This window comes from Helianthus annuus, chromosome 4 (genome assembly GCF_002127325.2).
Source record: "Helianthus annuus cultivar XRQ/B chromosome 4, HanXRQr2.0-SUNRISE, whole genome shotgun sequence".
Classification (NCBI taxonomy): domain Eukaryota; kingdom Viridiplantae; phylum Streptophyta; class Magnoliopsida; order Asterales; family Asteraceae; genus Helianthus; species Helianthus annuus.
The window spans coordinates 72,740,142-72,752,115 of record NC_035436.2 but is presented as its reverse complement, the minus strand read 5'-3'; the positions used below and the strand labels follow the sequence as shown (position 1 = coordinate 72,752,115).

At 35.0% G+C, this 11,974-nt stretch overlaps 1 protein-coding gene and 1 long non-coding RNA gene across 9 annotated transcripts; one reads left to right on the top strand and one right to left on the bottom strand.

Moving 5' to 3' along the window:
- The first annotated feature begins 207 nt into the window (after positions 1-207).
- On the top strand, positions 208-1,696 carry LOC110902377. Of its 2 annotated transcripts, XR_004891268.1 has the most exons (4): positions 209-620; positions 697-791; positions 1,055-1,135; positions 1,353-1,696. It is a non-coding gene; the product is annotated as an uncharacterized LOC110902377 (long non-coding RNA). The 2 variants fall into 2 exon arrangements; XR_004891267.1 differs by having other exon boundaries at positions 208-620; positions 697-1,135.
- A 5,012-nt stretch (positions 1,697-6,708) lies between these two features.
- Positions 6,709-11,563, bottom strand: LOC110897271. 7 transcript variants are annotated; one of them, XR_002568527.2, is made up of 6 exons: positions 11,372-11,545; positions 9,997-10,103; positions 9,373-9,669; positions 9,202-9,287; positions 8,884-9,100; positions 6,709-7,120 (listed from the first exon to the last, which is right to left on the bottom strand). XR_002568527.2 is itself a non-coding variant. In XM_035988976.1 (6 exons), exons 3-6 carry the CDS (start codon positions 9,965-9,967, stop codon positions 9,055-9,057), a joined length of 498 nt encoding a protein of 165 aa, XP_035844869.1. In that variant the 5' UTR covers positions 9,968-10,103; positions 10,178-10,240; positions 11,372-11,563; the 3' UTR covers positions 8,686-9,054. The 7 variants fall into 7 exon arrangements, 5 of the variants coding, with proteins under 5 accessions (XP_035844869.1, XP_021999716.1, XP_021999718.1 ...); XR_002568528.2 differs by lacking the exon at positions 6,709-7,120 and having other exon boundaries at positions 8,686-9,100; positions 9,373-9,474; positions 9,563-9,669; positions 11,372-11,553; XM_035988976.1 differs by lacking the exon at positions 6,709-7,120 and adding an exon at positions 10,178-10,240 and having other exon boundaries at positions 8,686-9,100; positions 9,899-10,103; positions 11,372-11,563.
- Positions 11,564-11,974: the final 411 nt, after the last annotated feature.

The window sequence follows — 11,974 nt, the reverse complement described above, 5'->3', positions numbered from 1 at the left end:
TATATATATATATATATATATATACTTTAATAAGCATATAGGAAGGGCAGTTTTGGTCATTTGACATTGTACAAGCATACCAAACACATTGTACAAGCATTTTAGCACAAATGTGTTGAAAGTCTTTTTAACACTTTTTCAAAACACGTAGGCGGGATAAAGAACCTGCCACTTTTGGCTCCATCTTAGTTGGTTTTGAATTTTGAATCAAGTTTTAGCCCCCCACGTGATCTCTGCCACCCACTTTTGGCTCCACCACAATTTGTTTGAATTTTAAAACAAGTTTTATTCCCCCAGAAACTGGAAACTGAGACAAGATTCCTTCCATTGCCAAAACCACACCTCATCTTCTTTTCATTTTCAGTCTACTTCCTCCCCAATCCATCGCCTTGCAGATCCATAACCAAAAGAGACCAATGAAGATCTCACATCTAAGATCCTTAGCCGTTATTATTATCACGAATTTAAGATTTAACTACGATTACAGGTTAGTGGTTTGATTTATCATATTGCGATTTGATACATGTTTGATTACATGAGCGAGTTTAATACCTGGGTCGATTTTATTTTTCTTTCAGGTCATTGCCGGTTGTTGTTCTATCTTTATTGCAAACTTAAAGGTATGATTTTAAGATAAACTGTCCAGTTACGATTGTCTCTTCATGAATTCAGCTAATATTCCCCGTTGTGATGCAGTTTTTGTGGTTTGATGATGCGACTCTGAGTTTTTAGTTATTTTGTTGAGAATTGCAGTTCAATGTCTGGACCACTCGATTGATTTGAAAGGCCTTGTAAGTGTTGAATTTTATTATTTGATCATGTTTATAAATAACAATGTAATTCTAGGGTTTCATCATAGTTAGGTTATAGTTTTTGTTATACAAGTTGGATTGCTGTATAATTTTGTATTTATGTGTTTGCATTCTGGTGTTTTGTGTATTGTATATTACGTTCTTGAATTTTGATGTCATGATGTGTTGTAGTTGTTCGTTAATGTTTAGAACTAGGGGTTTTGTTTCTTTGAAACCCAATTAATGGAGATGTACTATGACAGAGAACAGGTTTGAACGGTTGCAGGCAGAGCATATACAACAATCTGAGTGGATATAACTGTGTCAATAAATAGGGGTTGAAGGTAATGGTTTCGTTCTCGACTTTGTGTTTTGCAATTTGTTTTTTTGATATTGTTTGAAGTTTTTTTTCAAGGGTTTTGAACAATGTACACATCGAGGTTAAATTGGATGCATCAGCACGGAAGACAATGTGAAACAAAAGCTTGCAGACAATTTAGTGGACTCACACTGTCGGTGTCTTGCAATCGCTTCTTTGATAAAATGTTATTTCTACTGTAGGTGAAGCTTTCGGTGGTTCTGACCTGGCGATTTAGGGTTCCGCCACCCAAGGCGGCGGCAATGGTGGTTCGAGATGTCAAAACAGTGGTGAATAGCGGCGGTTAAGGTTCTTACTCGAGTAAATCCATAACTGTTATATCATGATGTTTGAGGCTTGGTTGTCGTTACGGAGCTCCGGTGATTCGAAATAAACCAGATGCTGCTCACACCAATGGCGTCCATGATTACCTTGGTGTACAGAAGAATCCTCTTGCTTTAGCTTTATAACCTGCAACAAACAAATATATCTCAACTTCTGAGAATGCAAGTGATATTCTCCACTATGCACCACCTTGGTAAGATGTACTCTCATTTTCAAATTCGTATGGATATATCTAATAGATGGGGAGGATCAATAACTACATATAAAAGTAGAAATCAATCATGCATTCACAAACACAATTTGACACTGGTATTGATTGTTGGCCTTTAATTTGTTTTCTGTAGGAACTATAATCCTTAAGGACAGGAAATAAGAAACCTGTGACCATAGAGAGGAGCATCTTGAAATGGTTTAATAATAAGCTTTCATACTCCTGAATCTGTATCCTTGGAAACTAGAGGTGGAATATAGATAGGTAGGTTGGTTAAGGTGTCAAAACATGTCTCAGTTTAATGTTTTTAGCAAGGGTTTGAACCAGAACGGGTCGTATCGACCCACTTAGTAAAACGATAACAACACACAATATATACCATTAAACAGTAACCTAATTTGAGCCTGTAAACATTAAACATACACTTAGGATACAAAGGAACTTCTATTACAACACACAATATATATCATTAAACAATAGCCTAATTGTTAACTTATATTACAAAGGAACTTCCGTGAACGAAATGGTTCAAAAATGTGGTTTTAAAAACTATATATATTGTTGAAAGAGGGTGGTGTTACTTGCTTGGGGTTGACCTTATCGATCAAATACCTAATTTGTGTTTTTTTTTTAAATGACAAGAAGTCAAGAATACTCTGACCAATGAAAGCATCCTTATTTCCTGCAAGTGATTAAAGCTCTCAAAAATCATTCAGTTCACACTTCTGGTTGGAGATGTCTTAATGTTAGGATCACTATCACCTCTTAGGGGGTGTTTGTTTTTCGTGAAAGGCTCTTCAGGACCTCTTATGTCTGCCCCACGCAGACCACGCGCAGACGTTTGAGTCTGCAGTGTGTTTGTTTTCTCGAAGACCTTTCATTAAAAAAGGTCTGTGTGACCTCTTTTTGGTGCAGACATGGATCAAGGTCTTCTTGGGTCTGCAGACTCTCTTCTCCACAAAACCCTAGCACCTCTCCACCCTTCTCCTCTACCCCATCTTCTAAACTACCGCCACCCACCCTCCCACCGGCTGCACCCTCCCACCGGCCGCCACCACATCGTCACCCTCCCACCGTCCGACACCACATCGTCACCCTCCCTCCTCACGGCAACGGATCTGGAATATAAGTTCGTTCGGCAGATCTGGAGCTTGCAACACCATCTCCTCTGAGGTTCATGGCAGAACCCTAGTCGCCGTCGATCCGGCTTCCATCTTCGTCGTCTGACCGGATACTGTAGTCACAGCTGCTGCCGGAAACAAGTCTCTGCCAAATTTCTCTCTCTACTCTATCTCACACACACTATAGTGTTATAAATGAACAAGATGAAGATGAATTGAAGAACATGGTGAGGATGCCGGCAAAAAGAACGATGAAGACGAGTAACTATTAGAATCGTTTTCAATTTCTGGTTCATATTTTGTTTCTTGTTGTTGCTAAATAGAAGTTACGTGTTTACTGATATGGATTTTAAATTGAAACACATGAACTTGTATAATTTGGAATTTGTGCCTGTGATGTCATTTCAATTCTCTTGCCAATTTAATTTGAATTTCGTTTTAGCTATAAAGTTTAATTGAATGACTTAAATTTGGAATCATCAAATTAGATTTTTGATGCGTATATATTAATAAAGAGCATAGAGGGAAACCGGAATGTAGAGAGAGATGGTGGTGCAATCGCGGTGGCGGTGTAGAATTTGTATGACATTCAGCAGCTTGCAGAAGTTAAAAAAACAAACAGTCTTCTTCTGGCAGACTGTTGAGGTTTGGTCCACCTCTTCTGCTGCAGATGTCTGCAGATGTGGTCCGCAGACTGCAGACATTTTACCTCTGAAAAAACAAACAACACCTTATTCCACCTGAAATTGCTTCTCATGGCCCTAAAGCCTAAAGGTGTTAATCTGTGTGATGGGATATTAGGAAAATATATTTTAGTAGCCTGAAAATGTGAGAAATATATCAAAATACCGACTTTAATGCATATGGAGAAATGAGGATTCATGATTTCTGTTGGCTTATCAATCCATTTTTTCTAATTTAAGATACTGAAGAATTTAGAAAATGTATTTTAGTTGCCATCAACGAAAATGTGAGAAATCGATCTATAGGTCTGTTAGCTTTTGGCTGATTGGAGTAACTCAAAGTTATTAAAATTGGATTTTGAATGCCAATTATGTTGTTTCAATGTGCATTAGTAACTTCTATGATACAATAAATTAATACATAGGTTTTAATTATTGAAGTAGGGAGCCAGTAGACCCTTAACATTGCTGATGCAAACACCTATATATTGAGACAATGGAATATGCTTTGGTGCTTTTTTGATACCCATATATTGAGACCGTGGAATGCTTTGGTGGTTTTTGTTGTTTGTATGAGGCATGGGACTTTAAGGAACATATAAAGTTTGTTTTCAACATGGCATTAAAAGTTAGGGTATGAAAGATCATACTCCTTTCAGATGTGGAGCTGATAAATTAACTAAATTGCCCCTATATGGCTTTTTGCATAAAAGACCATCCTATACACTTTCTGTTTCTATATTACATTCCAAAGGTACTTCAAAGTCATTTAATGGTAGTTGTGTAGGCATCTTTCGATAGTTAGTTGTCTCACGGACCTTCCTATAATCCCCAAAAATTTGAGCGTTCGGTGCGAGTAGAAAAAACGAGCCCCTAAAATATGGTTTTTAAAAGGGGTAACTTTGTAGAAATGTAACCAAGTTTTTTAAGTGTTCCGATTAAATCACTGAAACTTTTTTTGTCTCTCTATAATGTCCCTAAAATTTAATTTAATATTCTAATACTATGTAATTATCAGGTTAACAGGTAACAATGATGATGTGTCAGGTTTCGTTATTATAATTAATTTTTTTTAATTTGATTAGAAAAAAACCTATAAGACTCAATTCTCAAACACTAAAAATAAATGACATGATTAACTGGATTGTTTCTTTAATCATAAACTTATTTAGTCATCTTTTTAACAAGACTTTTTCTGTTTATTATGCTTCTTCTTCATCCTTTTATTAGACCATGTGTAGTGGTAATGTGGTATAATGCCCCCACCATGAGGCATTATCCGACACGTGGCGTCCTAATCAGCGATGGGGCATTATAGCAAAAGTGGCGTAGTGGGGCATTATGCCAATAACCCTCATTCAATCATTTCACAATCATTTCACAATTATTTTTTTTAATTTAAAACATAAAAAACTTCATTAATTTAAAAAAAAATTACATTACTTGAAATAAAAATAAAAAAAACTGAAAAAAAACAGAAAATAAAAAAAAAACTGAAAAAAAAAACAGAAAATAAAAAAAGCAGAAAAAAAAAACCGAAACAAAAAAAATAAACTTAGAAAAAATAACATGATCTAGAGTCCATATTTTTCTCTAACTTTTTGGTGACGCATTTGCGCAAGGATCAACGCATTGCCTTGTAGGTGGTCGATAGGTTTGGACAAAAACTCAATGTCCTTTTCCATTTGCCTCGCCTCTTGCATCTCGTTAATTTTTTTGGTTTCGGCCACTCGTTCCTTCATAATCTCATAACGTTGGTGGCCGAGGTCGCGAATGTCTTGGAGACGACGGTTCATCTCCTCGAAATCTTCCTTTAACTCGAGATCGGAAGACGACTCGACCGTTTTTTTCCCGGTTCCCTTTCTTCTACCGGTGGGTCGGACCAACTCTTCTTGAATTCCCTCGTCAACGTCCACCGCCTCATTTAAATCAACATTGCGGGCATCCGATGTCGGAGTTGACGGGTCAACGGAGGATGATGTTTTTGACCTTTTAGCACGACGTCTACTACTAGACGTCATTGGATTAACTACCGCCCACTTTGGACTTTTTCGTAGTAGCTCCCAACACTTATAGTACGTGAAAGGGCATTTTGTCCTCTCGAACTCCTCCAAAGTCTTCGTTAAAACCCCCACGCACCTTCACCGCTCGGCCGATTATCGTAGTTACGTTGGAAGACTTCTTGGAACGCATGACACTTGTTGTTGATGTCGGTCTATTTGCTAGAAATGGAATCTTTGTCCCGATGTTCGCCTTGACCCCACGTGCTAAAGAAGAGTGCACGAACCCTATCCCAAAAAACCGGGCCCGTTTGAAAGTTTGCTAAAAAAAAATTATAAGTTGTATGTTAAAAATTAAAGTAACAAAATAAGTAAAATAATATATATATAAAATAGTTACCGGTATCTTCGTCCTCCGAAATGTCGAGAAACGCCCGAGTCAACGTGAATTCCTCTTCCTTCGTCCATTTAATGATATTTTTTGTACGCCGCGGTGCGTCTTTTTCCTTCTTCTTATGCGAACTTTTGCCGCGTTTCGATTTTTCTTGCACCGGTTCGAGTTGCGTCTCCGGTACGACTTCCACATCGGGTTCGGCTTCGGGTTGTGACGGTTGAGACCCGCCGGCTTGACCATAGCCGAAAGTGGGAGGAACAAACGGAGGGGCGCCGCTCAAGTAAGTCGCGTAAGTTAAAAAGCTCGGGTCCATGTCTTGAAGGTTGTACGGGGTTTGCGGTTGGGTTGTGTTGTGTTCGGGTTCGTGGGTCTTGCGGGGACACCAAAAGGGGGGCGGTATGGATGCATGATTGTATAAAAATTAGAAGAAAGTGGGTTTTTTTTATAAAAATTAGAAGAAAGTGGGAGAGAAAGTAGGAGAGAAAGTGGGTTTTTTATAAAAAAAAAAAAAGTGAGAATGTGGGGTATATATTTATAGTGGGTAATATTTTAAATTTAAAAAAAATAATAAATAATATGACCGTTGTCAACGGTCAAAAAGTGGGCCCCCTCTCAATTTTAAGCGTTTTAATTAAAACGCCGGACGACTTTTTCCTCGAAAATAACGCCCTATAACGCCGGGTGTAGTGGCATGTGGGGCGTTATAGAGCGTTTTAAATGAAAAATTTTTAAAAAACACGCCCCAGTACGGGCGGTCTTATGCTTCTTCTTCATCCTACGTACACAGTGGAGAACGTCATGGCTATACTATAAGTTCTCCCTCTTTTTATTTTATATTTTTTACATCAATTTCCCACCTTATTCATCATTTATTAGTCCCCTACGTTACATTTCGTCGGCAAGCCGGTGCCACCATCAACCATCGTATTCCGCCACCACCAGTGAGGGTTCTTCCACCACAAAGTTTAAAAAAAACTATCTCTCCTTGACTAGACTTCTACCGATCACGCCCGATTCCGGCAAGGACCTGTTTTAAAGCCGACGATGGCGGGCGGCGGACGGAGCATTCTGCCCCTACGGTTCAGAACTGGATTCCGGCAATTCCGGTGGCGGGGGATCTTTTGAAAGGTGTTGAGTGGCTGGCGAAAGGCGTCGAATTGTCGGCGGTGTAGTGATCTTCAAGATCAAAGAACAAGTCTCGTTTGTTTGAAAGAAACCTATGGCACACATACAAATTTACATTATATTTTATATTATTATATTATTAGTATTATACTCATCCCTAATTTCTAGGTGGTTAAAAAAGATGCAAAAAAAATTAAAAATAAATAGTAACCTGATGACCTGGTAATTACGCATCATTAGAACATTAAATTAAAGTTTAGTTACTTTAGAGACACAAGAAAAGTTTGAATGACTTAATTGAAACACTTGATAAACTTTATTACATTTATGTGACATTTTCCCTTTTTAAAAAAACATATTAAAAAGCTTAAAATATAGAAAAAATAAAAAAAATATATATTTAGACATTTGTTATGTTAAAAAAATTTCGGACCATGGGAAGAGCAGGTCTTAGGTGGTCGCCTACCCTGCCCCTCCTTCAGACCGGCCTTAAGTTATGTGGCTTTGGTAAGGGTCGATATAGTTTGGTTAACCCAACTTCAAATCAAATGAAAGAAAGGGAAATGAAAGGGGGTTGAGTCCTGATTTTGCCGTTGTACTACAAGTCATGTTTGTGTGTGTTTGGTATTGGATTTTATCATGTGATATTTTTTAGGTTCCTTTTGGTTATTAAAATTCTTGTCATAAACAAAGAACTAGGCAACATGTTAAGGTTAAGGTGCGTAAATGAGATTGGAAATGGTATAGCTTGAAAAACAAATGAGAGAAAATGCATGATTGTTTAAACAAAGAACTAGGCAACATGATTGTTTACATTCTTTTAAAACTCTTTAAATCCCTATGACAGGTTTTGAAGTATCTTAATCGAAGATTTAGATTTTAGTTATGACCCAACTAAACTGAACATTCTCATGCATACCCTTAGAATTACTAACAAGTGTTGTGTTTTCCTTTGCATCGCGAATTTGGTTTTGGTTATGGCACAAAACCAAACCAAACCGCCCCGTACATAGCCCTAAACTCACCAACCTAAGTGATATGTTTCCCGCCGCATCGCGCAGGTAAACGACTAGTATATATATATATATATATATATATATATATATATATATATATATATATATATATATATGTATATGTATATGTATAAGGTGATTACAATATGTAAAGAAGCAAACTGTTTAGGTTTTACAACAACATTATTGACACAATCTTGACAACTCGAATATGGAAACAATGTATAAATTTATAATATGTAAATGTATATATTAGTAAAAATTTACTTACCTAATTTTTTTTAATATTTTGTTTTGGAAACAACTAATATAAAAAGGTTTTCATATATATATATATAATTATATAGTTATGGTAATCATTAATTATTCATTACCAAAATTACCTGTTATGTTTTTATAAAATTCAATCAAACATTGAAAAAAGAACCAAAATTGTTTCTTAAACAAAAATAAGAACGGTAAAATAAATGTTATAAAGTGGTTCAATTTAGATAAAAAAAAAAAAAAAAAAAAACTCGGTTTAAATTGAAGATAACAAACTATAAATCTTTCTGCTAATTGTAAGGTTTATATATATTTCAAACCATATGATAACTACGGTTGATATAACAACCATGAAATTAAAAAAATACAAAATTTTCTTTGTATACAAAACAATTATATATATCAAGTAAACGTCAAAATATACAAAAATATAAAGTTAGTTTTGTTCATCAACTCATTCATCAGTTGATATTATCACTAAACCATAAAGAAAATAAAATTGTCCATAAAAAACCCTAATTGTCTAAAGTAACCACCATGAAACTACTTGCTAATCATTATGATATGAACCATACCTGTAGTATGAGGAAAAAAATGTTGCATCTGTCACCGTCTTCGATTACATTTTTCTTAATGAAATGGCTCCAACCTTGGATTGCATAACGATGACCTCTTCTACCATCCTTCTCCTTCCTCAAATCCACCCTAGCAACTTCTCCAGACAAATATCCTATTTTAATCCTTCGTCAAACTGTTACTCTTGCAACTCTTGCCATTTTGGTTGGTAAAACGCTAAAATGCAATTATTAAGAATTCGTTTAATTCAATAATTGATAGCAAACTGTAAATTAGTTATAAGTAATGAAAATTTAAATGTAAAGCAGTATCATTACAAATCTGTTTCTTGCAATGACGGTAAAAGTAGAAATGACTTGATGATTTTGTGGAATAAGTTGATGATAAACCTGCATAGGGTATTCTTTGAAATATGCAACAATTAGTATAAAATCGATTGCTACAGTAAGAATAAAAGAAAACATATAAATTTAAAATAATATTATTACCATATCATGAGCAGCTTTTGGATTTGCTTGTGGATGTGAAACAATGAGCTGAGTGCTATCATTCATGAAAACAATCAACTTATACTTTCTTTGACCCATGTACTGAAAAAGAACAAAAGTAGCAAACTTCATCTTGATTTGTTGAACAACCTTAACCCAGTCCCGACTGAAGAAAAACTTATTCCCAGACCTTTCGATCTTGATATTCTGTGCATATTCTTCATCTACCAAAAATTTGCAATCAACATTGCAACAACTTAGTCCAAGGTGATCCCTAATAATTTCTGATGGCGAAAACTATAAAATACAAAAGAAAGTTAGTGTTAAACATTTATATTACTTAAAGGAAATACTAAATTAAATAATTCATACAACACGACTACAAGAACGATCTAGAATGATGTAGCAAAAAGATCTATTTTTGTCAAATGGATCATCCACAAGACAAACATTTGAAAGCCTCGATGTCTTTTTGCACAGAACATCAAAATCAACATTAAAGGCCATTAGAAGAAAATGGTTGTACGGCTAAAAAGGGGTAAAGACCAACAAACAACCAATCTTCAATGCAAGCTGATCCAATACAGTTTGCCATCCATCTGTAATCGATACTCCATCACATACCTTCTCGAATGAAAGAGCCCATGAACGCCTACCCTCAAACCTGAGTATCAACTTCTTCTTCACAAAAGGACCACTCATGTTCTTCTCAACATAGCTTTAGGCAAAACCTGAATTATTACAGTTAATAATTTTAAATTGCATGTCAAAATACAAATAAACATGATTACGAACTTACTATTACCAATTGATCAAATTCAGGGAATCGCAAGACTTTGAAGAAAGCCATTACGAAATCAGCAACAAACTAACATGTACCACAATAAGAGGAATGTAACAAAAGATTAATAATATAGATGTAACAGATAAACTTGTACGTAACCTACTATAATATTTAACCGTACCCGATAAATGATAAACATCTAGGAATTATAATATATTTTGGTAAAAAAAATAATATACTTAGCATCAAACGTTATTTAATAACAACACTAACAAATCCTAAGAATAATATGAAATACAATATCGGAATCAATAACCACAAACCCTAAATGAAAAAATTGACAAGATATTCAAATTAAAATCGTGAACACTAATCAATATACTGTTGTAGCATACTAATGCTGATGATAGGTCCAATGGCAACTTTAAACTTTATTTGTAACCTAAAAACAATTCACAGGTTAGATGCCATTATATTGAGTACTATTAATGTTTTAGAATCCCACTCAACTTCAAACATATAAAAAATACTAAATTGTAACATAGATGATTCCTCCAATTATGCGACCATGATTCATCCAAGCCAAAATTCACAGTGGAAAAAAATCCACTATAAGACAATATTACCATAAGTTTGGGAAAAAGTAGTTAACTTGTCAAACCAGTTTTCCCATTAAAATTTTGATAACAAAAATGCTTGAATCAATTTCAATAGTATAACAACAATTATATTCAGCCGACGACCAACATTTGAATAAATCACATAAACATGAAAAAACGTTTTCGATAAAAAGCATAAAAACATTTGATCATTCAATATATTCGGATGAAGAACATAACAATCCCCTAAAGAAAGATAATATCAAAAACAGGACATCATTAACAATCCGTAACAAACCCTATGAAATTAGGGTTCTTCAAACTACATCAATGTTTTGCATAAAAATAGGCCTAAAATGATAGAGTACAACTTAGCATTAATCGAATTCAACATATCACAATTTCAAACCCTAAAACGAAAACAAGAATAATTAGGTTTTTAAAGTTTATGATTGGAAAACATAATCTTAACAACAAACATCAACAACTAATTTAAATCAAACACTTTTCTTAGAAGAATAAAGCGACAAACAAAAACATAGATTTCTTGAAACTATAAATCAGTTAACTAAAACAATATCACAACTTATAAACGGAAAAACTTTCAAAGGATTACCTATTTGAAGATCGATCAAATATGAAGAATAGAACAGATGAAGAACACGATCGACTGATGCAAGCTATTGGTCTGTGGGTTTTGGTTTCATGGTAGAAAGGAGCTAGGGTTTGATGGAGAAGAGAGGCGAGTGAATGAATACGGGTTCGGATCCCGCATCTTATCAAAAGGAAAAGTCAATTAGTCAAAATAAACACTAAAACTCATTGAGGGAGTGACACGTGCCCCCCCCCCCTCCAATGGTTTACTTTATTAGTATAGATAGAAATATATACACACCTTCGTGGGTGCGCATACACAGTATATTTATCATGTATTCAATTTCACTTACAAATATGTGTTTTCATTAGTTATGAAAATATTGCGAATTAACATAGTGTATTTATTGGTAAATAAAACATGTTTAATTTGCGATAAGTTCAAATTTGTCATCGTGCCAATTTTTTACTAAACAGAATGGTTAGAAAGTGATTTTCATTTAAAAAAACACGGGTGTGTGCATATGGTTCATGAGAAACCCTATTTTTAGGGAAAAGAGATCGAATGGCCGGAAAGTGATTTTCATTTTAAAAACCAATGGTATGCGCATATGGTTCATGAGAA

Bases quoted from the DNA above. Each gene is read 5' to 3' on its own strand.
- LOC110897271 (XM_022144024.2), bottom strand. From the start codon at position 10,074: ATGAGTGGTCCTTTTGTGAAGAAGAAGTTGATACTCAGGTTTGAGGGT. The intron at 9,288-9,372 runs GTAATAATATTA...CATATTTCAAAG, and splicing joins CAAAAGCTGCTCATGATATG to AATACCCTATGCAGGTTTAT. The intron at 9,101-9,201 runs GTAATGATACTG...ATTGCATTTTAG, and splicing joins TCATTGCAAGAAACAGATTT to CGTTTTACCAACCAAAATGG.